The sequence below is a fragment of the Eublepharis macularius genome, chromosome 14, assembly GCF_028583425.1.
Source record: "Eublepharis macularius isolate TG4126 chromosome 14, MPM_Emac_v1.0, whole genome shotgun sequence".
Lineage (NCBI taxonomy): Eukaryota > Metazoa > Chordata > Lepidosauria > Squamata > Eublepharidae > Eublepharis > Eublepharis macularius.
This window is the reverse complement of record NC_072803.1, coordinates 37,053,883-37,080,535: the sequence shown is the minus strand read 5'-3', so window position 1 is coordinate 37,080,535 and position 26,653 is coordinate 37,053,883. Positions and strand designations below refer to the sequence as shown.

The window sequence follows — 26,653 nt, the reverse complement described above, 5'->3', positions numbered from 1 at the left end:
TGTTTGTCGTAACAAAGAAGGAACAGCAAACAGTGCAAAAGGGAGGATTCTTTAATAGTAAGTAACCTACGTGTTTAGCATCCGCTTCGTCAGGGGTGTGTGAAACACATAGGGGTTACTTACTATTACTATTAAAGAATTGTTCCTTTTGTACCATTTGCTGTTCCTTCTTCATTTTGCCTTGGTTCAGCCCCCCCCTTCTTTTTCATGTTTGTTATAACAAAGCTAGCATGTGCTAATATTCTACTCTACAGCAATAGCAGATGGTGATGAAGTATGTAAGTGGTGCATGTGAATAGCATGTGGATGAATAGGAGAATACACGAGTGAGTGAAATGGGTGTAAAGAAGGTACTGCAAAGACCAACACAAACCTGTACCTGTAAACATATGAGTCTCCGCTTGTCCACATATATTTAATTGAAATGAGCTAGTCTGTGTCATTGAGTAGTTTTGAAATACCCATAATCAAGTAATGAGATAAGAGAATGATAGCATAAAATACAGTGTTGGGGACAGGGTCTTCTGTATCTTAAATTACCTTGGGATAGCTGCAGAATAAGATAGGGAAAGAAAGTTGCAGTCCATCAAATATTAACATGCTGAAGCAGGCAAAGCAAGGTTGCCTCCAATCACAAAGCCGAGCTCTGGATATTTGGTCTGGTATTGCAGCTTCCGGTGATGCCGCAGGCACCTCAGCAGCCAGTGAAGCCACAGTTCCCAGTGGTGCAACAGGGAGTGGTCACACCAGTGCAACAGCAGCCGATGCAGAATTACATGCAGCAGCAGCTCCTGACACAACAGGCTGCACTGCAGCAAAAGACGGTCGTAGCAGCAGCAGCGCAGCAGAAGCAACCATCTCAGATCCTGCCTCAAGCACAGCAGGCTGTGGCTCAGCCGGCTTCTGCACAGGATCTGCCGGTATGGATCGACAAGTATTAGGAGATGTTGATGGGTTATCCTTTGCCTTTAATGTTTTGACCCTGATCAGGAACCAGATTTTTCTGGAAGGCCATTCTTGGAAAAGAGTGAGTGGTTTTCATCTGGTGCCGCCATCTACCTACTAAATTGCTAGCAAATTCTGCTACCACAAATACTGCTTCCTCCACATAATTATGAGAGCATCTGGGCGGTTACAAGGTTCATGGGGTGGATTTAGTTGTGATGAATTTAGCTAAAGGATCTCTACTTTATCATGTTGGCAAACTAGATGCTTTGTGGGTGAACTTTGGAATTGACACATACTGGCTTCTGAAAAAGTATTGGTCAGCAGCTACCAGTAGTATCTAAACTTGCAAATAAGGGATGCTGGCTTGGAAAACCAGAATGGATGGAGAGTAGTGGATTTGAACCTGAGAGCTGCATTCACACACTATGCTGGAGAATGGAATCGGAAAGAACCCCTCCAGCTACCTCCAGTATGCATCAGAGTGCTCTGGGCAAGTCACTTTCTCTTAATCCTATTGTGATGGTAGATTGGAATAGCCCCACCATATGTGTTGCTCTGAGCTCTTTTTAGTGTGCATACCATCAGAGCCAGAACTTCCCTGAGGTCCTTGGAGGAAGGGCTTAGATGTAAATATGAATGGGAAGGCATCTGCTAAGCACAGCGGGTCTTTTAAGATGGCTGCTTTGGCAGGGCAAATTCATGTTCTGCAGCTAGCAACCCAAATTCTGACCAAGGAGTCCTTGTATCATTAGTCAGAAAAAAGTATTCTGCCTTCCCTGGTGAGTGTCCTCAGTTTGCTTATGTGCTTCTCCACGGAACCTTTGCAGAACTGCTGTCTGCTGCAGGGACTGGGTTTAGCTGCACAAGGGAGAGTCTTGTGAGCAGATATCACTAGAGGATGGAAGGCTTTCTTATGAGCAGGGTTAACACTGCATCCAGTGTAATGCAGCAAATTCAACTGCTGTTTTGTTCAATTGAAAGCCCTTGGAAATGCAGCTGTCAGTTTTAAGGGGCCTGATGGAAGGAGACTGGAGAGCCTTGGATTCATCTGTAAGGGTTATTCTTGCCCTTATCTGCCCATTCCAAAGCCATCTTACTGGGGTGGCTTGAAGTCATTGTTCTTGAGTGGTGCTCCACATAAGCGTATTCAGTTTATTAGGTTGGTTACCCGCTAAGGAAGGAGTTTCTAGTCCCAGGGATGAAAGCAGGCTGTCTCGAGGGCCAGGCTTCTCTCCACAAGTCTCCGTATCAGGGTTATTCTGGCTTTTATGGTTCTTTGGACCCTGGGGCACTGGTTCCTGTTCTCCATAACTTCGGCTGTGGACAAGCAGAGTAGAGCAGAATTTGCTGGCTGCATTCTCTCTTCCAGCAGACTTTTCTTTCTTCTTATTTTAAGTGAATCATCTATTTTGGTACTATAATGTATGCCTTCCTCCCAAACAAGCGCTCTTTACTTAAGGAAAAGCAGGGTTTTCCCCACCCCAAGTGAAGCAGCTGCCTACAGTATAAAAGGGATGGAAATTTGCCAAGGATCCCCCCATTACCATCACTACTGATAGCTGCAAATGAAATATCACATCCGTCTCCCCCACACAAACACACGCTTCATTGCTATTCAAGGGTAATCATCCCTCTTTGTTCCCTTTTAACTGAAATGCAGTTTCTTTGGCTTTTTTTAAAATGAAAAAGGGATGAAGCAGAAGTAGAAATTAAATGTGTTCCAGTGGAGAACACTGCTCAGTTTCTCTTTAATGCCAAAAGGCTTTGTGCATCGGTCACCATCTGGTTTCAAGAGTAGATCTGGAAGAGAGAACTGCTGAAAGGAGGAGAAAATGAGCAGCTCCCTGTCCACCACCACCTCCTTAACTATCTAAGGGAAGGGCAAGTTTAAATCAGGAGCTTATTCTGTTACTGATCTCTGCTAATGCTCACCTGCTCATCTTGCATTATTTGCATGCTAGTGCTTAATGTATTCTTATGCTGTTAGAAGTACAGGACAAGAAATACTCGCACATAATTTCTCTTCAGCTTGTCAGTGGTGTATAGCAATTCGAACACCACAGCTCAGTCACTGTTCAGAGCTACACATGGCATTACACCCATTCTGCAGGCAGTCCGTTAGTTAATGATCAGTTACTGGATTCCGTTCAAGGTAGTGGTCATCATCTATGAAGCCCTTGATGGCCTTGGGCCCATATACCTGCAGGATCTCCTCTACTGATATGCCCTGTTCAGATTAATGAAGCTGTCCTGGCAACGCCTTCTGAGCATTGCTCTTTACAGATGGTAATAGCAGCCCTTGCCTATTCCTGTACATTCTCTCGTATGGCTCCTGCATTGTGCAAGGGCTTGCCAGAAGAGGTCATTCCACAGAATGTGCCAAATAGAATTGTTCAGAAGGGCATTTTTATAAAAGAAGCAGAACTGCAGTATAGTGGAACTATCCAGAAGGGTGCTTTTCTAAGGGAGCTTGTACTGCACTGTCTTTTACCTTTGTACTCCACTGCCTACATTGTTTATGGTATGTCATACCTTAGACCAGTGTTTCCCAACCTGGCTTCTGCAGAACCCTTGAGTTCTTCAGGACGTCATCATCATTCCATGAGAAATCGTGAGATAATTTTTTTAAAAAGTGGAATACTGTGAAAAGTTCAAAATACTGTGGTTAACAAGCATATCCTTGTTATGCTCATAACAACCCATTCCTGGTCTCACACTCTAGCCACTACACCACACTTGCTCTCAAAGGGTTGGATCCAGCATTTCCTTCTGTCTTAGGGACAGAATTTTAGGGGGCATTTCAGGCTGCTATAGGTGAGGAAGTTTGAGGAAGTCACACTTTGTGGGCAGATCTTCTCTCCGTGGGAAGGTGCTGTGTGAGATCCAACCAAGAGTCTGGCATTGGTGCTCAGTAAGGAGCCTTAGAAGCTGCTTTAGAAGTTCTGCACTTCTTTAAAATTACAGGCAAATTTTCTTTGTTTCCTCTTCAAAGCAAGCACCTCCACGTCAACAAAAGCCCCCAACAACCCCTCCCTCAGCTATTCAAGGCCAGAAAGTGGGCTCTCTCACACCCCCGTCCTCCCCCAAGACACAGCGAGCTGGACACAGGAGGATTCTGAGTGACGTGACCCACAGCGCTGTCTTTGGAGTCCCAGCGAGCAAATCGACTCAGCTTCTCCAGGCTGCGGCAGCTGAGGCCAGCCTCAATAAATCCAAGTATGTGGGGAACTCCCCTCAAACTCTATTCCCCCTTCCTGTAAATCGGGGTGTTTTTTAAATGACACTGTTCTTATTTTATATTCACTTGCTTATGGTTATTTAGTTTGATTTTTATATCTTGCCCTGTCTCAAGTGCACAGTTTGCCTGGATATTCATCTAGGAAGAAAGGTTTATAAAAATAGACCCAGGAGGAGAGATACTGGTTGTGGAAGGAGGAGGTGAAAACAGCTTTAGAATGCTGAACACTTTTCCTCCCACAATAAAATTGGGGTATGTGGAAGGATCCCATATTCATCACCCTGGCACAAGAGAAGACCTCTTTCTTGTATGGGAGATCCTGGGAGGAAGAGCAGAATAAAATGCTTCATGCCTTGTTACAGCCCCTGGCAAATTGGAGTGCTTGTTTGCCTCTCCAAACTTGCATCTACATACGCTGTCCTGGAATATTTTGGTTTTTTTATTCCATAAATGTTGCCTTTTCTGAGCTTCATGTTGAAAGTCTGGATTTGTGTACCTGATTTCCAAGGGTGCACAGCTTGGTGGGACCCTCTAAGACCACATATCTGGCCATGTTTGCAGCCATCACAATGACTTTGGAAGTGGTGGGTTTTTTTAAGATATTGCTACCAATTTAGCAAATGACTCATTCTTTCCTCATCTCCTTGTGGGGGTGGCTTCCTCTAGGTCGGCTTCGACTACACCTTCTGGTTCCCCTAGAACCTCTCAACAAAATGTCTACAACCCTCCAGATGTTTCCACCTGGAATCCCTTTGATGACGACAACTTCTCCAAGCTCACAGCAGAAGAGCTATTGAACAAGGATTTTGCAAAACTAAATGATGGTTAGTTTGAGTACTGAGCAACAGTGGGTTTTCGGAGAGGGAAAGGGTAGCCAGAAAACTCTCTAAGTTGTTCCCGGCTTCCCCCGTGAAATGAAGAACAAGCAAGCAGATGTGTTAAAATTTTATCCATTATCTATAATGGCCAAGGCATGTGTCCAAGAAGAACCTGAGAGCTCACTGTGGCATTAGGCAAAAGGTCTCTTTGGCTCACTCTTCTGTCTCCAGAGCCAAAAGAAGCCCCAGAGAATTTCTTATGGAGCACAATGTGGCTCTATCCATTCCTGTTGATAGTCCCTTGCAACCAATAAGCTGGAGTGTCTTGCTTCAAAGCTGACTTTAGCAGTGCAGCAAAAATGTATTTCCAGGTGTCATTTCTTTGCTCAATTAGAAGACTTCAGAAGCCCTATTCACAAGTTACAGTGAATGCATGCACTATCTGTGTATGCTTGATTTTTCTTTATACATGCTTTGAGTAAAATTCATATTACATTCAACACATGTACAGCTGAACACTTGATGGATACTCCACATTATCCAAGTACTGGTCCCTGGTTTCATTTGTAAAGTGTTTTGGCTTTTTCTTATGAACAAGAGTCCACATGTACATGCAGGTCGTATGTGTGTTCACAATAACATGTGATCAGGGCTGCCCTGTAGGCTTCAAATGTATCTCTGCTTAAATATGGTCACCGCTGATAGTGCATAACAATGCATGGTCTTTGCTGGTTGAGTCATTTCCGAAATGGATGTGCACCTCCCCCACACCTAGGAATGATCACCAGATGTGGGCTTGTGTTGTAGGGAGAGAGCTTGCAATTGTCCTTATGCTAAGCTGAGGGCTGAAATTTGGTGCTTCCATTCTTAATTGGAAACAGTATGGCGGACGAGTGTTGTGGTCTCTGCATATACCTGAATACGGTGTTGTATTTCTGACTGTTGTGGTCAGAATAACTAACAGATGCCTATTCCTTGTATTTCTCCAAACTTTTTACAAAGTCACCAATATGAATTCCTTTCTTTTCAGATTTATACCCTGCCTTTTAGCCCTGTAGGGGTTTTAGAGCCACTTGCATTATGCAATACTATAAAAATACTATATAATTCTGTATAATTACAAATGCATTCATACCCCCCTCTTTTAAAAAAAGTCAGCATCCAGAATAGTCCCACTATAAGACCAGTGGGAAAAGCATGTGTAGATTTTGTTTGTTTGGCCTTAAAGACCTTGTTGCTGGAAAAACGGGTTTATATTAAGAACGGATAGTAGGAATGTGCATCGCCCATTGGGAGGTGTGTGTATTCTGCATATACGTTAGTCTGTCAAGTGATGCTGAGATCCAGTTTAAAACCAGATCCTTGAAATTTCAGGTAAACTTCCGGAGAAGCTCTGCAGCTCCACAGAGAACTTGATTCCGGGTTTTCAGCCGGCACCTTCTGCAACGCAAGCAGATGTATTTGGATCATCTTCTCTCGCATCTGTATCAGGTATGTCTGGGGAGGGGGGATGCCATGACTTATATGTGAATGAATGAATGTGGTACAAAGCAAAATTGCCCAATGAATATAAAACCTGGGGCTTGCTGAGAATGTTTATTCCAATCAGATAGTTCTACTAAAGCTTGGATGTCTTCTTGTAGACTCAAAGCAGCTGACTGTTCTCAGGGTTCTCAGAGGGACCATCACCCTTTCTAACCTTGTGAGGCTTGGCTGTGTTTTTACTGAGCCTGGTGTAATTCTTCAGCTGTTGGAGATTCCTATTGTATGTAGAAACCACCAGAGAAGAGGGGTAGACTTTAAGAATAATCTACAAGATTTTGCTTACATATTCCCACCATCTCTTCTTGCAAAAATGGAGACAGAAGTTGTGAGAGTTCCTGGCCCTTCAAGGAGCAGCATCTGGCCGATGCTTCAATGAGCTGTGCTGATCCAAATGAAGAGGCCGGGCTCTGTTCCTAAGGTAGCATTTTGTTTGCTCCAGACTGATGGCTTTCAGAGAACATGTTCCACACTACTGAAGACCACAGAATGCTTGCACGTTGCAGAGGATCCTAGAACATGTCCTAGGATGTGTGCATATCATTTTGTATAGGCCATCAGCCTGGCCTGTTTCAGCTCGTCATTCCTCCTCAAAAACTGGGAGGCTGCTGCTTGCTGGACCACTAAGAGTTCATGCCAGTAGTGCTTTTTGGCACAGGGTGTTTTACGAACGCACACCGTGACTGCAATGTCTAGGGGTGGGGAGGTTGCATCTTTTGAAATGGTGAAGAATGATAATGGACAGACTTCTCTCAGACTTCTGGATCTGCACTGTCTTTTTCTAGTTTGGTTGCCAGTTGCATTTTGCTGACACATACTGCAATTAAAAGATCAGTAACAGCGACAAGCTGATCTGAGATTGCTTTCTTACCTCTGCTCAGTGCTGTACCTAGCAGGGAGTCGTCCCCAGCATGCTCCTCCATATACAAGCCAACTTAGGGAGCAAACTTGCAAGTCCCCTGTTTGCATCTCACCTCTACTACAAACTTGCTATGTGGCCTTATTGAGGTCAATACTGCTTTCAATCCAGTATAGATTGGCCCTAATAATCTGTATTACAGGGCAGTTGTTGGGAATGGTATACATGATGCACTTAGAGAGCTGAAGCTGCAACCGAACATCTTACTGTTTGTTTGTATATTTACTGGTAGTCCACGTTTCTCACTGAAACTTGAGGCACAGCACATAGTGTAAGTCAGTGCACTCAGTGGGATGTCACCTCCAATGTGATCAGACTAGGATTTACAGAAGTTTGAAAGAAAGCAAAAATTATTAGGCAGGATATGTTAAACAATGCAAAAGAAATGGTAGTATATAAATAGAAGGTAATATGGTGGGAACAAGGTAATACATACAGCAAACAAATAATGCATACTATATACCAGGGGTCCCCAACCTTTTTGAGCCTGTGGGCACATTTGGAATTCTGACACAGTATGGTGGCTGCCACAAAATGGCTGCTGCAAGAGACGGAGCCAGCCACAAAATAGTTGCTACAGCTTAGAGCTTACCTTTAGTCACACGGTGAAGATTCTTGTGCAGTGGAAGCAGCTTCTGTCAAAGGAATACTTCTAAAAATCTGCATCCAATCAGATCTCCAAGGGCCAATAAAAAGCCCTGCTGGGCAAAAGCCCCACCTGCTTTCTAAAAACACATGCCAAACACAAGGAAAGGTATAGGTGGGCACAGTTATGCCCACGGACACCATGTCGGGGACCCTTCTATATACAGTGGTCTAATCCATAGTCTCGTTCTTTGTGAAAAGCATCTTCTTGCTCCATTCTGTTGTAAGTGGACTGAAACTTCTTTGGGAATCCCCTTCCTCTTTCATTAATGATATTCATATTGGTGGTTAATTGCCGTAAGCCACTTTGAGGAACCGCTTTTTGACTGAAAAGTGGAGCTAAAATATGTTGATACTAAGAGTGTGTGCAGGACTGTTTCCTAGGTGCTAACCCACACATCAGAAAAGTGTAGTCATAGATATATAATCCTTTCCCCCTTTAAGACAGACTTTCTGACTCTTGAATCAATGATGCAAATGCAAAGAGTTGAGTTTGGAGGGTGTGGGAGTGGGTGGCTTGGATCCCTTTAGGTTTTTCTTCTGATGGCCTGCGGTGACCTTGGAAGAATCCATAACAATTTGGGGTAGCCCTTGAAATGCTTTGGGGGGCAAAATAACTGCATCATGGTTAGCAGAAGGGGAAGAGTAGCATAGTGGCACACCCAGACACAGAATGCAGTTAAATAGCCTTTTAAAGGCGTGTGTGGCCTGTTGGACTCTGCTTGACTTTCTTTCTGTCTCCCCACCCTCCCTCTCCTTCTAATGCTTCTCCTTTGCTGCTTCTCCAGCTGAAAAAACAAAAGATATTCTGGATTCTAGCCCACCACTTCTGGCTGTTCCTGATCCTTTCATTCCTCTTCCACTATCAGATACACCAGGTAACTCTGACTGATAAAACTGTAGAGTAATGTGGGAAGGGATCCAAGGATTTGCTTCTCAGATCGTGTCCTTAAAAGATACTGCCTTCTCCAGTGACCGCCTGGATTACTCGGGATAGGCCAGCCTGCTGATTCCTGGTCCCCCTCAACAAATCATTTGGTATAATGAATTAAAATTACATATGGTTTCATTATCTGGACATTGGTGGGTTTTGGACCAAGTTTCTCCAGCACATACAACTCATGTACATTCACATTTCTTTGGCTTTTTAGAACCCTCCTTCCAAGGAATTCAAGGCAGTGTACAAGGTTCTCTCCCCCACCCCCACATTTGATACTCACAACAATCCTGCGTCGTTGGTTAAGTTGAGAGAATTCTGCTTGGTTTTAGATCACCCAGTGAGCTTCAGGGATGCAGAGAGGGCATATATACTCGGGCCTCCCTAGTCTCCCTTGGTGTGTCAAATTGGTAGTTCAATATTTTGTCGGTGGCTCTTAGAAATCTTAATTTTTTCCCCTGCCCTGGCTTTAGGTATGTATGTATGTGCTATCAAGTTGCAACCAACTTATGATGACCCCAGCCCAAGAGGCTTCTAAGGCAAGTGAGAACCAGAGTCTTCCTTGGTGGCCCCCATTGGAGTACTGGCCCCGGTTAGGTTGGGCTATACCATGCTACCTTCCCTCCCACCCTGGCTTTAGTCCTTGCTGGCTTATAAATGCAACTTCAAAGGAAGAATTGTCATTGGAGGGGGTACACTGTTTTGTTTGTTTTCAATCCATCCGTTCATTTTATTCAGTCGTTTAGACTGCCTCGAAAGGGATGCAGCCTGTTTTATCACATGAGCTCCCTCTGCCCTTCCAATTATTAAGCACTGTTGTACTTTATACTTGACTGCCAAATGCCAGCTGGAAAAAGCAGGTCTTGCACTGCTTCAGGGCTTGGAACAGCCATCCAGAATGCTACTCTCTGTACCCTTGTTGTGACTTGGCACATAGATGGTCTTACAAGGGCATTTCGGGTCAGGCTGAAAGGACCTGGCTGGGCACAGTGATAAAGGCAGTCTCTTAGGTTTCTTAGCAAGTTGTCTGGGAAGAAGGTCGACTTATGTCTCTCTTTTGCTATGTTAGCAGGGCTGTATGTTGCTTTAGTGGTCTGATAGATAAATGCGTATTAACCGTGTACACATTCATGTACACATTCAAAGCACTTAATCTCTGGCAAGTGCTCTGATTTTACAGTTCAGTAGATTTTCACAGGACATGTTCCAGTGAATCGCACCCTGCAGCGTTCCCTTAAATTTTAATGTTTTTTGTTCACTACACAGGAATTGCTAATGGTAATGTAACTGCAGTAGGACGGACAAGATGACAGTACGGCATCTGTTAGAATTCTGAAGTCGATTCTTCAAGTTCCAAGCAATTATCCTTTTGTGCCGAGGAAGGGGAAGGTCCCTTTAACAGGCTTCCCTGCTTGATCCATAGAGTGAGCAGGAGATGGGTCAGTGGTAGAGCATCTGCTTGGCATATAGAAGATCCCCGCTTCAGTCACTGGTGTTTCCAGTTAAAAGGATCCAGTAATAGGTGATATGAAAGAGCTGCTGCCAGTATGAGAGTAGCCATAGCCAGCACTCACCTTGATAGACCAATGGTCTGATTCAGTACAAGGCAGCTTCATGTCTTTATGTGAGTGTGAATGATTATTTTCTGTTGTTTTCTGCATCAGACATTAGCTTTTTTAGTTGGTCCTATGCAGCATCAGTCAACCATGGGTCAAGAGCAGGTGGGGGGATTTGGAGAGGGAGATATCACTGAGAGGAAAGCAGAGTGGGAGAAGACAAGCTGTCAAATCTGAAAGGCAAGAGACTTTGGGGGACAGTGGAGTGTGGAAGAACTCAAGGGGTAAAGCTCATAGGGACAGATGAATGCTGCTCCCCAGTTTTTGGAACCGTTGACTCTTTCAGATAGGTCCCATAACTTCCTTCCCTAAAAGTCAACAAACAGCTGCATGAAGTTGAGAGCTCCCCCTCCCCATTCTGCTTCAGCTCTGACACCATCACCTTTGTGTTGAAGGAGGGAGCTGGTATGCTGTCTCCTGCTCCCTTGTCTCCTGCATGTCTTACTCTCAGAGTATACACCCAAACAACATTCTCTTGCAGTTTTCTCCTGGCTCTTAGGATCTCTTTACTCTCCTTTGCCTACTATTCTGGGGAGGGCTGTGCACATGGAAAAGTAACGGGGAATGCAATAGTATTGCAGGATTTATTGTACATTACTTTGATCAAATGTAGGTGCTTTATAAATATAATGTGATGCTTGTGCTTGATGATGCTGGATTTAGTTTCTTGATTATCTTCATTTATCCTTTTTTTTTTTTTAAAGCAAGCTTCAATGTTTTGAGCATGTGAAGGCGAAAATCTCAGTAGCCTGCAAGGGGTGCACTGAATAAGGTTTCCGGTGGTGTAGGGGGATGAACGTTAAGGGCCCTGCAGTGGTGTTTGCCCCTTGCCATGTCTAAGGAAAACAAAATAAATTATGCAAAATAATAAAAACTTCAGAATAAATTATGCAGCACAGGAGAAATGGTTCATGATTTGCATAGGCTGTAGAATCCAGGTTTCTAGATGTAGAAACTAGCTTGGTGGGTGTACAATTTAATGTTACCTTTTAACATGCAACCCTTTGTACTGTTTTTCTATAAAACACTTGCAATAGTTCTATAAAGCACTTGTAATAGTTTTGCAATGTGTGATCTAAAACCAATATTCAGTTTTAGAAGACTTGGCAAAATTGGGGTCTCAGGCTCTCCTTTTGATGCATCAGTTACCCTGTAAGGCTGACTAGTATGGGAACTACCTTTGAGTCTGGGGATAGCTGCTTGAGAAGATCTTGGCTGTCTACTTCTTAACCTTTTAGCTTTGAGTCTTTCAGTTCTAGATACACTCTTTGACTAGATTCTTACTAGGTGGTTTTTCTTTTTTAGCTGGTGCACAAAAAAAAGGACTACGTTGCTGTGTGCTTTATTGAAATAGCTGCCCTTTTCTTTCCTTTACATGGCTCACGAGTGAGTAATGTGGTTGGAGACGTGCATTGCTTGTTCAAGTCTCGTCTCTTGATTATGCCAAACAATTGTTTGAAGTGCACTTTATCATTGTTTCTTTCTTTCTTTCTGCCTAATAAAGATCCCTGCAGTAATTTTTAGCATTTTGCTTCTTTGAGGTTTTTAGCCAGAGCATATGTGACAGCATGTGGTGGATTTAAAAAGAAAACTGTGCATGCAGGTGCGTGTGTGTGTGTGTGTGTGTGTGTTTGTAACAAACTTATGAATTTTAATCTTGAAGAGCATTTGTGGATGCTAAGCCTTTTCCAGTGGAAGCTTGTCTAAAGGCTGACTCATACGTTGCCCTCCTTTCTTTGTATCCCTTTTTCTTGTGTCTCGTAATGCTGGAGAAGGGAGCAGTCCTTGGTCTACCAGCAGTCTCTCCAGGGGCTAGAGAAGCTCATACAGAGAGCCTCAGCCCTCATCTTTGGTGAAATCCGCAGCACATTACATAATCTCCCGAGAAGGTAACTGCTTCTCCCTAGAAGGCAAAGATAGTTGCTGCCAAATAAAGTGTGGTGAAATTATTTCTTCCTAATTTTTATCCATCTTTTGAGCACAAGGGTGCCCTGAGGTGACCTATGTAAGCAAGAACAAACCTATTTTAGAATGTTAAAACTTCCAATCACAAGCAACAAATTAAAACCATGAATAGAAGCTGTTAGGCCAGCCAATGCGCACGCTAAGTATAAAGGTAAATGTATAGTTTAGTTCTAAACACAGCTGCTCCTGCCGAAGAATATGCCAAAATGGCTCCCCCCTCCCAGGTTGCCAGCTCTGGGTTTGGAAATTCCTGGAGATGGGAGAGGGTTAGAGACTGTGGAGGATGGGGTTTGGCAAGGGAAGCAACCTCAGTATTGGGTTGCCAGGTGCCCACCAGTGGCAGGCAGGCTCCTTGTGGTTTGCCCTTCCACCTGTTGATTGCTGGCAATTGGTGGGAGGAGGCAGGCTGCCCATCAATCTCCCACCACTGGCAGGCAGCCCATGAAAATAGGTGCAAGTGCTCCTGCACCCCACTGCAATGTCAATTCCAGAAGTAATGTCATTTCACAGGATGCGCTGTGCTCCTTACATGTGCTTCCACTGCCTGGCATGATAGCATCACTTCTAGAAGTGATGCCGCTGATGCAGGGTGCAGGAGTACATGCACAAAGATCGGTAAAGTGAATGAAATTCTTCCTGTGTCTCCCCCCCCCCATCCCAATGGTTGATGGGGAGACCAGGCAACCCTACCTCATTGGGTTCTAATACCATAGAGTCCACCCTCCAAAGCAGCCATTTTCTCCAGGGGAAGTGATCATCTGTAATTCTGGAAGGCACCCTCGGAGGTTTGGCAGCCCTGCCCCATATACAATTCAGCAACAAAACTATGATTTGCCATGGACTGTGAACTTGCAGGGTGCTACAGTTGGTCCTGACTCCCTTACAGCGGGAAAAACATTTGTTCACATTTTACAGTATTTACTTACTTAAGCATTAATACCCCTTCTTTCTATATAGTTAAAGGCGCCTTACGAAATGATTTAATAATTTCCAAATTAAAACCAAGATAAAATCTCTTCCTCCCCCCACCCTTAAAATATGATTGTCTTTCACCCCCCCCCCCCGGCAAACAAGTAAGCCTTGTAGTGCTTCCTGTTATATACCCAAATACATAAGTATACCCAAGTGTCTATCTAAAAACCATCTCCTAGGGCATATTCACACACTATCGTTGTTCCATAATAATAGATTCTTTAATTATGGTGTGTGTGTGTGTGTGTCATACTTTGTATTCTTCTAGTGTGGACTCTGCACAGATGGTGCTGTTGGGTGCCACTCTTAAAGGTCATTATGGCACTTAGTGAAGAATTGCTTCATTAGAGGGAGAGAAAGATGAGCGTCCCTTTTGGTCTCTTCTTTCTAGAGGCTTTTTTTTTTTTTGGCCTGTGTCCCTTTCAAGCTTTCTCCTTTTAAGATTTTTTTTTTAATGCAGATCATGGTTACTAAACATGCGTGCAGCAAATCAGTCAAAAGAAAATTTGCACACAGCTGTGGAGAGACTCAAAGCTCTCTTCATGCAAATCAACTAATTGCAGACCTCCAGGAACCCAATTTGCATAATGCATTATGCATTTTGGCTTTTAGGGACAGAAGGCAAAGATTTCATGTTGTCTTGTAGGATGTTAGGGTCGCAAATAGAGACGTGTTTCCTTGATTTCAATAAGAAAAAGTCAAGAGCAGCTAGTGCAGAGTTGCACCTGCTTTTGCTTTAGTGTATACAAGGAGAGGTTCTGGCTACTGTATTAAATCAGCTGAAGGGGAAGGTTACGCATTATCTGTTTAGCGTAGTACAGCATATGAAGTGCTGGACCAAGCTACATCCCCTCTAGCATCTGATTCCAGTTCGGTACCCTTTGTGTCTGCTATGGGTCTGTTGTAATCCTGAGCAAGCGTGGCCCCAGAAACTGCAGTGTACCTTGGCATGCCCATGGTGTGAGATCACAGAGGTCTCTTAGGGCAGGTCACTCCTGATTTGGTGCTTTGAATTTTACTCATTACTCCTTGTTCTTTTCTCCTGATGAAATTGTTCAGTAAGATGTCTGGTTGTTTACTGATGCAGCTAATCCCTAGCATGGTAAACTGCAAATACTTTGCAAACTAATCATGGCACTTGTGTGGAAGCTAGCACGTGCAGTGTACTGGTCTGTGTGTTTCCTGGATGTTCTCATTTAGAGTTCTGCAACCCAGCTTCTTTGCCGATCCCTATTTAAGCCAGGACCTGCAGATGCTGAATTGTGAAAGGGGGGATTTGTGGGGCTTGGCCCTAGTTGCAGGGTGCAGTTGCAAAGTAAAATATACAGTGTATATTTATTGCAACTGGCAGAGGTTGTAGGGTGCTGATCTAAAACAAAACCTAAAAATAAAAGCAGTGAAATACCTTCCATTAAGACAAATAATGCAAAACTGCAGGCTTTTGAATTAGCTTGAATGCTTTGTCAGGCTGGACTTTTTATAACCATTGGTTTTTATATTGTGATTGGAGGCTGCCCAGAAGGCCAACAGTGCAACCTGGTAACAGCTTTATGCAGCACCACAGTCTTAAGTCTCCCTGGCTGTCTACATGTGATACAGACAAGATAATGGTCTGAAAAATCCTTTCTCCCTCCCCCCTTTTAACATCCAACCTGTCAAAGAGATTTCGAAAAGTTGCACATCCTTTTGGTCCTAATAAAAGGTTTTGCATAGCCTTTGCATTCAGATTTCTTGCCGGTGTTTCTTTCCATGCCAGCTGGCTGGCTGAAGAGGGAGATACCTCTGAACAATACAGTAAACCCCAAGGGTTTCAGGTTTGTAGGTGGGATTTCTAAGAACTCTTAAACACTCTTTCTGTCTTTGTGAATTTAGTACTGTTGACCCGCAAGTGTACTGAGCAATCTCTCTGTTTTTATGTGGCCCTGCATGAAGTACCTTAAGATTTTGCCATCTCTGCTTGAATTTTGCTTTTGAAACAGTTTTTCTGCAGAATAGAATTTATTTAAGCTGCCACAGCTTCACATTATTAACATAATTTGGGGCTGGGGAGAGACACTGTCTGCCCAAAGGCCCCCTGGAGGAGAAATGATTGCTTCACAGGTGGACATGCTATTTCCTTCTATTGAAGATTTGCTCCTTCTGACCATCAATGATACTACATGCGCAGACTGATCTGGAGCCATGTGCCAAAAAAACGGTTGATAATCTGGCGATGCTGAGATCAGGTTGCTGAGCCTGCTAAGCTAGCAGCTGGAATACTTGAATGTGGTATATCCAGAAACACTGGAATGAAATGCAATGGGGCTGTGTGAAGATGCTTAATTTGCATAATACAACTCGGCACCTGTTGTGGGCTTTCTTCTTCGAGGCACATTTTTCACTAGCCAACTAGTACTGGGGTGCTAAAATCCAATTATATGGAACAACCTGGGCACAGGAAACTACCCATGTCTGGCTGTATTCTTATCATTTGAAATACTTTTGTGTTCCTTATTTGTTCAAGGTGAGCTGACGAAGTGCAAGGCAGGCCCAAGATTTTTCCAGGTTGAACTACCAACTTGAATAACGTGGTTAGAAAAGATGTAACATTGCACATATTTAAAAGTGCTGCTAATATAAACCCTTTTGGTTGCTCGCTTACCCTGTTCAACAAGTTGCATTCGTTTTTTTAACAAATTGTGTTCTTTTGCTTTCTTTCTGCTTCCTTCCTTCCTTCCTGCTTTCCTGTCCCCTGCCAGAAAAACTGATTGAGGGTCTCAAATCTCCTGAGCCTGCGCTTCTGCTCCCCGATATCCTGCCTCTTGCAGATCCCTTCGGTAGTACCTCCGATGCTGTGAATGGTAAAATCCTGACAACCTTTCTGGTGTATTCTGTCCTGCATGTTAGCTCATCACTGGGGCATGTTTGAACCATGGGCAGCATGTGGGCAAAGGGAAGTCAGGGATAGGCTGCAAAGCATGACTTTTTATGTAAAGAGATGTTAGCATGGCAGACCAAATGGTTGGCATTGCCTGCAATCTAGGCCAAGAACTGACGCAAAGCTTTCTAGCAGCTTACTGGCTAGCAGGTTAGATGCAGCAGAGACCACACCAAGTAACGTGAACTATATACAGATTTATTTACAGAGATATATATACACAGTCCAATAGCCTTTACAACTCAGAGCGGCAAAGTGCTTCGCCAGACTGATACCTATGCAGGCACACAATACACTGTACACAGAGTACATTTATATAACTTACATCCAATCAGCTTTTACCTTTGCACTCAGCACATCTGGCTGATGCAACCTTACAACCTTGGATGATCATATGACTTAGCTGTCACTTAGATTAGAATGATCTGACAATTTCTGAATCTTGCCAGAGTTATTTTCATACTTTGACAAGAACTTGGCATCAAACCTGTCATGGAGAGGTCCTGCCCCCCTGGCCAAAGCTGTGCCCTCTTTCTCCCCCCCCCCCAACTAATTCACGCCAAACTTTAGTTCACCAAAACTGGTCCTCCTGAGAGTAATCTCACGCTTTCCCCTTTGTTTTTTATTCACTCCCAAAGAGACACCGAGGCCAGAGACGTGCATGTGGCTGAAGGGGCCGTACTCCTAAGCTGATGGAACAGGCTGGTGTATCATAGTAGACATTGATGCATGCTAAAAAGAAAAGCATATTGAGGTGTTCTAGGCCACCCATCTCCCCAGTATGCTTCTTTTCTACTTCCGGGAAGTGTTCCTCCATAGCAGTGTGTTTAAAAGTGTTTTCTCCCCCAACAATGGCTGATTCCGCACACATTGGATAATGCACTTTCAATGCACTTTAGCAATTGTTTTGAAGTGGATTTTTTGTTTCACACATGAAAAATTCAGTTCCAAATGATCTCTAAAGAGGATTGGAAGTGCATAATCCAACGTGTGCGGAATCAATGACTGTATTTTCTGTCTGATTCCATTTTACGGCTCTTTCTGTAGAAATGGGGTTGTGTCCCCCTCTTGCTTGAGGAGCTTAAAAGGAAGAGGCAGAGAGACTTTTAAGTTTTTGATGCTTCAGTTCCTCACTTTTACTATAAGTTTTCTCCTTTGTAGGTGTGCCTAGTTAACTTGCTTAAAGGTCTGGGAAACAAAGGCCTGGTTTTCTTTTTTCTCTTGGTATATGCTTGTTCCAGGGCATCTTGAACATATGTAGTTTAGTCCAAGCACATGGTTCATATCTCTTGGTATCAGAGGTGGTGCTTGGGTTGATGGTGGTGGGATGTGTTCACTGAATTTTTTTATGTGATGTTCCAGACCCCTTTAATGTGCACTCTTTCACAGGCTGGCTAAGAATTAAAGTTGTCCATTAAGTTGCAAACATGTAACTGACAAGTAATTTTTTTTCAAACCCCAAGATAATTGCTTTTCTAGTAATAAACCTTGACAGGCAGGCTGAAACTCCACCAGTGTGCATCAGCATGCTTTCTGAGTTTCAGGCTTCGGTAGTTGCAGCCTAGACATTTAAAAAACTAAACAACTGGGCTCTAAGGTAGTTTCTTGCTAACCATTTATTAGTGGGGGGAAGTGGGGAGTAATTTAATCTGTCGCCGCAGCATGCAAAAAAGAGACATGCTCCCTTCACGTGCACGGGAGCCATTGTCTCACAATAGCAGCGTTTGTTGCTGTGTGATATGTGTAAGGATGATGGGTGGACATCTTGGGGCAAACTACATTGCCTCCTCCCACGTAACCTTTGCCTTCCCCCATGACTGGGGGAGAGAGAACCCCATGTACTTGTCCATGCAATTCAGTTGTTCATGCACATCACCATAGGGAAAAGACTTCCATGCCGCTAGAGGTACCTCTGAATACCAGTTCGGGGCAACAGTAGAGACTTGGGCCTCTGGAGCAACCAGCCGGCCATTGTGGGAAACAGGATGCTGGACTAGATGGACTAGATGGTTTGACCCAGCAGGTCTCCTCTCGTGTTCTTATGAACTAGAGCCTCAACAAAATGGAGGATCCTAAAACAATCTTGGAATTACGCAAAGGCAGTGCTTTTTTCTGGGGGTACGCAGGGGTACGCATACCCCTAAACATTTTGTGAATCTAACGGGAGAAAGTAAAAAATTTAACTTGTTGGAATTCCCACGTACTGAGAGTACCCCTAAACATTTTTTTAGAAAAAAAGCACTGCACAAAGGCATTAGTGAATTGGGCTCCAGAACTTTACTGTGTGCATAGGAATAAACTCTAGCTACAGAAAAGTAATTTCGAAATGAAGTCTTGCCAATAACCAGACTTTACTGTAACACAGATATAAAACGTCTCTGTCTGTCCAGGTTTCATCTGTTCAGCCTTCTGCCTTCTCTTTGTGTTCTGCCTCTGCTGAATTTGATCTAACTTGTGGCTTCTGTTCTGCTCTTTTGTGCCTTCGAAAAGGACAAGCTGACCTAACTGTTGACAGTCTCATACCAGGCCTTGAGGCCCCTGTTCCTCAGTGTGTGCCATCGCAGACAGACGTTATGGCTGCAAACAGAGCAGGTTGGTGGGGTGCATGAAGCCGAAACAGGCAGTGAGAGAAACGGGTGGCCTTGTTTGCCTTCCCAGCTTTGGGTCTCCCTGCAAGTTCAACTGATTCGTACTTATGGTTTTATTAATAAAAAACAAAAATCACATCTGTGTATTGCTGCTAGGATATGTATGTATAACCAGACAAGGAAGGCAGTAAACATGGAAATTATTAAATCAAGGCTATGCACAAAATACAAGGCCCAGCATTTTAGCAGACATGAATCCGCCTCCTCTACAATACGTAAATATAACTGTAATGAATTTCTGTCCCTTGAGATCCAGCACCCAGCCCCTTTAAATTTCTCCCCAAATCACAAATTCTTACTCAGGCTTGTAAATAAAGCTCCTTTCAGAAGTATAAGTAACATAAAGGGGAATGCACTGGAATGATGGCTATTTCAGCGCACTGTTTTCTTAAGGTTTTTGGTGCTGGTAATTGGAGGTTGGCCAAGAGTCTGGCTTGGAGCTCTTAAAGAAGGGTTTTAAGCTTAGTTTTAAATATAAATGCAGCTGATTTTCCTTCTCCCACCCTCAGAATAGATGAGTAAGTAATTTGTCCAAAGTCCTCCTGCATACGTTGAGTTGTTTCAGAAACAACCAATTTTGCTCCCACTTCAGTCGAGTACCTTTTAACATGTTGCCAGCCAAGGGCTCAGGGTGGGTAGGGGAGAATCCAACCAACTGGTGCAGAGGTATCGTTGCTAATCTACTCTTCCATGTGCTGTTTTCTGCTTCCGTTGCTGTGGCTTGCTAACTGCAATCAGATTCTGTCACTGGGGAAGACTCCCTGCTTGACTGCTCTCTGCTTTCTAACCCTGCTGCTGATCTTCTGGATGAGTTTGCCCCTTTAACCATTTCATCCCAAACTCACAAAGGTAAAGTACCGTTTAGCATTGTATACTGATGGAGGCTTAACAGTGGAATCCTATCTGAAGTTTCCCCAAGTGTTAGCCTGTTGATTTTAATGGGGTTAGATTGGAGTAAATCTGCATAGGGTTGCACTGTAAGGTTGGCCAGGGTGGGGCAGGACGGTATGTACTGAAAAATGAAAATATGTGAAATTAAATTGGGGCAATGCCAGCGTATACTAGCACAGATCTGGTTTATCGTCTTTGGCTCTTCGTCTTTTGAATACATATGCTTTCTCGACTGGTAGCAGTGTCCCGAGAAGTCATGCTTTATTGAATCAAGCCAATCACTGGCTGTTCCCAGGGTTTATTTCAAGCGGTGTGTCTAGTGATTCAGGAGGGCAGGACTCTGTCAGGAATCTTTCCTGGTCTTTTTATACAGTTATTTTGACAGAAGATGCTAGGAATTAAGTCTGGGAGACCCAGAACGCTTCTATGGGGCTGTCTTTCTTCCTGCTTCTTTCAAGGCCCAGCCCAAAATTTACCTCTCCCATGCAGTTCCTTTAACTTCATCCTCAACAAGTGAAGCCTAAATAGGAGTAGGTTTCCCAGAATTCATTCCTTGTGAGTCTTTGCCCTTCCCCTGTCTCGTCCGCCTGTTGTCTTCTCCATCCCAGTTTTTTAAACATAAATTATAACCTTCTCTGGACAGGGGCCCATCTTTTGCTTAGGTACCATGTAGACTGATAAAACTGTGTTTAATTCTCCTGCTTCTCTTCATACATGCAAGGGGCTGGATCCTGCCAGAGCTTCCACTGGTGAATGAAGGAGGAGGGGGCCTCTTAACCACCAAAACAGAATTACTAGCAATTGAGGTCCATGAGGCCTGTATGGACAAAAGCCCTGTGGCAAGGGCACTGTAGTGAGGAGGGGAACTGGGAGGAGTCTGAGTAGAAAAACTGGTAGGATCCAACTGAACATGTGTATTTTACTACTGAACATCTACAGGATTATTCCTCTTATACTGCAAGCATCTGCATGAAGTTACAATGTTTGCATCTTATATTGGGAAAAACAAAGCATCAGCACAGAGGAAGCTATTAAGAACAAGGGTTCCTTGTATAATCATCTGTCTGGGTGGTGAGCTACGATGGGTATGAATGGAGCCACCATGTTAATAGTAGTAGTGAGAAGCAAAGAGTTAACCTTGTTGATTTACTTTTATGGAACTGGTTACCACTTGATCCTTGTCTCCTTGCTTTAGAAGTAATTTGATTAATTTTATGTGGTGATGAAATGAACAGTTCCGAGAGAGTTCCAGATTATTATTATTTTTTCATAGTAGCCAGTCTTTGGAGGAAATGGGAGTGAAATTTTGTGTAATCAATTTTTAAAATAGCCGACTGCAGTTTGAAAGTAGATTTGGTTTCTTACAGAGCTTTGGCGATTTTGAAAACTGCTTTTGGTTAAGTTGCTGCTATTGTTGAACTTTAATTTTTGACTTCTGAATTGTTCTCGTTGTTCTGAAGAATTGTGTGATTCAGCTTGCTTGTTACTGGGCGAAGGAGTGGGAATGCTCTTCTGCTGTTTCCCTGTCTTGTCCCAGGAACCTGCCCTTCCATATGTCTGTGGGCATGCACCAAGCTTTGGCACTCCGTGGGTGTGTACCACTTGCATCTAGAGAGCCACACCCATGCTACTTCTGGCATCTCCTGTGACATCACCTGGGACCTCCTGATCCTACCTGCTGTTCCAGAATTCTGTGGCCACTAGCCACTGTTCCTGGAGTGCCACATCTGCTTCAAAGAAAACCACCAAGAAAAAAGCAAGGGGACTCTTGTTCAAATCTGCATCAGAATTTATAATTGGCATGATTAGGCTCTGAGTGGAGCGGTTATATGATTCTCTCCCTCTCCCCCTTAGCGTCTCAGAGAAACTGCAACAAGCATGTGGCTATTGGTACCCTTATAGCAATGCCGTTTGGAAGAACTGGTGTTTATAATAATAATAACAACATTTCATTTATATACCGCCCTTCAGGACAACTTAATACCCACTCAGAGTGGTTTACAAAGTATGCCATTATTATCCCCACAACAAAACACCCTGTGAGGTGGATGGGGCTGAGAGAGCTCCAGAGAGCTGTGACTAGCCCAAGGTCACCCTGTTGGCTTCAAGTGGAGGAGTGGGGAATCAAACCCGGCTCTCCAGATTAGTCCCACACCCTTAACCACTACACTGCTCTTCTGATTTGCCCAATTGTAGCATCTCAGTTGTGGCAACTGTTCTCTAAACAAGGGAGCTCTGACTCTCTTAAGCTTACATCCTGAAAATCTTGTTGGTCTCTAAGGTACTACCAGACTCAAATCCTGCTGTTCTACTGCAGACCAACATGATTACCCACCTAAAATTGTTCTCACAAATGGTGCCTCTGTGTTAATGTTTCTGAGCCTGCCAAAGGCTAGGTATGAAAGGCAGTTGTGTTGTCTGACACATTTTTCTGTCTCTCTTCACTAGCCTTGACTTGGGTGGGCTTTACAGACTTGAGTCTCAGACAAAGTTAATAACTCCTAATTGTCTGATGTAACTTGGCTATTTTCTCTCACCCAAATTGCCTCTGTTGTGTGTGTTTTCCTATTTCATATATTTATTTTCATATATTTCATATATTTTGTGGATCCGTTGGCTTTCTTGTCAAAAACCCAGCAGACCTTCTCACTTGGCATTATCTGTTTTATTCTCTAGCTTCTAAACTTTCTCCCACAAAACATATGCAGCTAACATTGTTTTGGTGACAACCTAATTGGCCTTCTCTGCTCTATCTCTTTTTGCTCCCCCCCCCTTTTTTACTACCATCCTCCCCATCATGCTGCAGAAGATACTAACCTGATCTCGGGCTTTGATTTCCCAGAGGATTCTGAAAAAGTGACAGAAGATGAGTTTGACCCCATCCCTGTGTTGATATCCAAAAATTCACAAGGTAAGTAAGAAAGAGTGGGGTGAACTGAGATCTCAAGGCAACACCTTTGTAGGCGCTGTGTCTTCCCAATAACCAAAATGTAAGCTTTCGGTTATACCATTTTTGAGCTCAGTTTTCTTCATTTTTAGTAGTATGACAGCACTAAATGACTCTTGCTGCCTTTCTGGCTGAAGAGATCACAAGCCCACCGATAGGGAAAGCAGACCTCCATCTTCAATAACTGAGACTTTAGACGGAATCTGAGATGCCGCCACTGTCACCACCCCCTCTTTGGATCACATAAAAATTGCCTCCAAGCATCTTGTGGGGGACATGTTGACTCCAGTCCAAAGCCTCAGTAGAACTGAGATCTGTAGTCCAAATTTTGCTACAGAGATGTACAAACAGAATCTGAAAACTCAGTTAAGCTCTTACTACAAGAGATTTTTGGCTGTCCTGTCAGTTTCAAATTAGTTCACTCCGTAGTACGTTGTTTGAGAGGAGCTAGTCAAACTTCCTCCCCCCTGCTTGGGCACATAGAACTTCATGATTCTTTGGACCACAATTAAGTGGAAGCATCTGCGGAATAAATTCCTTTCTTTGATATTTTGCAATGGAAGGTTCTATTGACATCTGTCCAAAGACATCCAGGCACAAGGTCACACAGCAAAAAAGCGCGGAGTCCAGGATATTTCCCCGCTTTGATTCTGGGTTGTGTTTTTTGGGAGACTTCCGAGGTGGCCCAAAGCATCAAAACATGGTAACCCCTAAAACAGTTAACATATTTTATAATGGTGGGAAGCACATGAGATGTTGGGGTGTTTTTGAATATCTCATCTCAACTAAATCCCTTGTACACAGAATGTACAAGTGAGAAATGAGCTGTAGAGATTAGGGGGAAATGTTTTTAAAGTAATATCCCAGAGAGAACAGATAGCCCTCTGAACAATTATTGGTGGCTGTGTATGTAGTCCAGAAATTGCATCCCCTCCCCAATGTACATGCGCAACTAAGGTAGCCTCATATACTTGTGGCCATACACAGGAGCATCCCTCTCTTCCACCAGTTCTATCCTCTCCTGTTCCTTGATAGTAGCCTCTTTAGAATAGGAAGAATAAGACCACTAATCTCATGTTCTGCCAGTGAAAGAGCAGTCACTGAGTTCTCTGAGCTACGCCATACTTAAAGAGCCCAGTCCAAGGAATGTTTCTTGTAACATGCTTTCTTGTAACATGATGGTTATTAATATAGCCCTGTTAATATGCCCTTTACTGGGGAAAGGAGGATGAATTGAGCTGATTGTGGGGTGGGGGCTAAAGACCTGAACCCCAACCATTGTTTCTACTATGGAGTGCTGCATATGTTTAGTAGCTGGGCTGCCAGCTGGTTTAATTTTGTAAAAGCGAGTGGAAAAATTAGAAATCCTTCTGAAATAGGATATTATGACTCTGCCTATAACGAGACTGATGGATTAAATTGGGAGGTTTCTGCATCTAATTCTAACAAACCTAGTTAGATTCTGAGTTGCTTTCTCTAGTTTTTAGCTTGTTCTTTCTTTTTTGCTTGCTTGTGAATATCATTTAAAAAAAATAAAAAAACTAACTTTTTCATTTGTCTCTTGCTCAATACTGAATTGCTATCTCTCACACTTTCAGGTGGGCATTCTAGAAACAACAGTGGAAGCTCTGAATCCAGTCTTCCCAACCTAGCCAGGTCTCTACTGCTAGTGGATCAGCTCATAGACCTGTAGCAGTCAATCAGTAACACATGTGGTTTCTGTAACGTACCTAAATCCAACTCCTTTTTTCCCTTCACCCCCTGAAGGAGCTATCTTTAGATGTTGGGTGGCTTTGGTTTTGGTTTTTATTTAAAATAACCCTGCAAATGGAAGGAGCCCTCTCTTGGGACTTCTGTGTACTCCTTTACAGCACGTCCTTGATACAGCTTCCTGCAATTCCTTGTGCAACCTGCTCTCCTAGCCTCTTTCCCTAAAGGAGTGCTATTGTTCATTAACCACCTTGCTGCAATTTACCCCATAGCTCCAATGAAAAACCCTCCCTAAAAATGAATTACATGTAACCTTGCTAGAAATGCCTTTGATTAATATTCCTTCCCCTGCCCCCTGCCGTAGTCTAGTGGAACAAAACTGTTCATCAACTTCTTTCTTTCATATAAAAAAGTCAAAAAGAAAATGACAGCGAGAAGAGTTTTGGCCCTATCTGATGCAAGGCAATCTGTTGGGAAGGGTTTGGGCCCAATTTTGGATGGTGCCAAAATTAGGTTCACGAGACCTTCAGAGGATAGACCAAAAGATTGTGCACTTTGAAAGAGGATGTTTGCTCCCTAACTTTTACTGTCCTACAACTTGCTTAGGAATGAACAGTGCTTATTAACACTATGGCAGTTATCCCATGCAAAGTTACAACTGTAAAACATCATAAAATGTAAAAAGCACGGCTAAGGCCTGGTTGAAGAGGTGATCATGGCACCAGATGGATACTCTTGTGGGTTTTGGTCTGTAGAGGAACTCTAAACTTTTATGAACATCAGATTTCCCTGAAAGTCCACCCCCTTCAGTTTCTTGGAATATACCTAAAAGTTTGTTTAGGGTTATTTTTCCTCACCTTTGGGGTTTTTTTGTAACTGCATATAGTGCTAACATGGAGCCAAACTTTCCTTTCTCAGTAGACAAAATGACTGTAATCTTTATTTGGATCTTTTGGTCTTTGTAGAACTAGCATGCACTCCTTGTCAGCCAGTTGAGAGTAAGTGCTTTCCAGCTTAGTGTTACCTGAATAGGTTTTACCTTTTCTTTCCACCTTGATATGCTTGGTTTCGTCAAACTACTGGATATAGTAAACTTGCTCTCATTGACTTCTGATCTTCGGGTCCACGGTCACTCAAGATGTTCTTCTGAAGAGAAGGACCACCCTTGCTCCGTAGTGGAATAATAGCTTATTGCTACCTTTGTGTATGTGTATGTAGCTGTATTAGTTTTAAAAAAAGTGCAGTTCTCCCATGTGTGAAAGTATGAATGACTAAACTTATAGGTGTATCAGCCTCTCTTCGAAAGAGGAAAGACATTTGGTGTCCCTAAGTATTTTTCTCTGTTCTCCCCACCACCCACAGCTCTCATCCAAACCTCTCCTCCATCAGATTAGCTTAACAAATTCTGTAAATAGAAATTTATCTGTCCTGTCAGTTCTGTATGAATCTTTCTAAATCTGCATACACACTTCATGATAAAGTATTGCCTATGTGTGCTGTGTCCATTTGCGTGTTTCTACTGCACTTTCCAGATGAGCTACATGACAGAACTGTGGGATATGATCTTAGTAAAATTGTTGATAGATCTTTATATTTTGGGGGGTTGTTTTGATTTTTTTGATTCCTAAAGCACAGGCAACTGAGGCTGGATAACACTGGGTGTGTGTGGGGGTGCGGGGGGGAGAAAGCTTTAGATAGAAAGTTATTGTATAGTCAGATACTGAAAATATATGGAAAAAAGAATGGATTTTTTTTAACAAAGTAATCACCTACTGTATATTAGAAACCAAAAAAAGGGGGCGAACCACCCGATTTCTGTGAATTAAAGTACTTTTACAAGAATGTGTAACATTTGAAATGTAATTGAACTTGTTGAAGAGTTCTGGAAGCAGAATTATGAAGGTACTTGGTTGCTGAAGGACTGTGTGATTTACTGAGCA

At 43.2% G+C, this 26,653-nt stretch overlaps 1 protein-coding gene across 2 annotated transcripts in view; it reads left to right on the top strand.

Annotated features, from left to right (window-relative positions):
• Positions 1-26,653, top strand: part of AAK1 (AP2 associated kinase 1) — an 89,525-nt gene that overhangs the window by 45,446 nt on the left and 17,426 nt on the right. The window contains exons 13-18 of one of the 2 annotated variants that reach the window (XM_054997343.1): positions 672-920; positions 3,941-4,164; positions 4,853-5,010; positions 6,379-6,495; positions 8,899-8,988; positions 22,863-22,967. In XM_054997343.1, coding sequence (XP_054853318.1) covers positions 672-920; positions 3,941-4,164; positions 4,853-5,010; positions 6,379-6,495; positions 8,899-8,988; positions 22,863-22,967 — 943 coding nt within the window. The remainder of the gene's footprint in view (positions 1-671; positions 921-3,940; positions 4,165-4,852; positions 5,011-6,378; positions 6,496-8,898; positions 8,989-22,862; positions 22,968-26,653) is intronic. The other variant, XM_054997344.1, reaches the window with a different exon arrangement.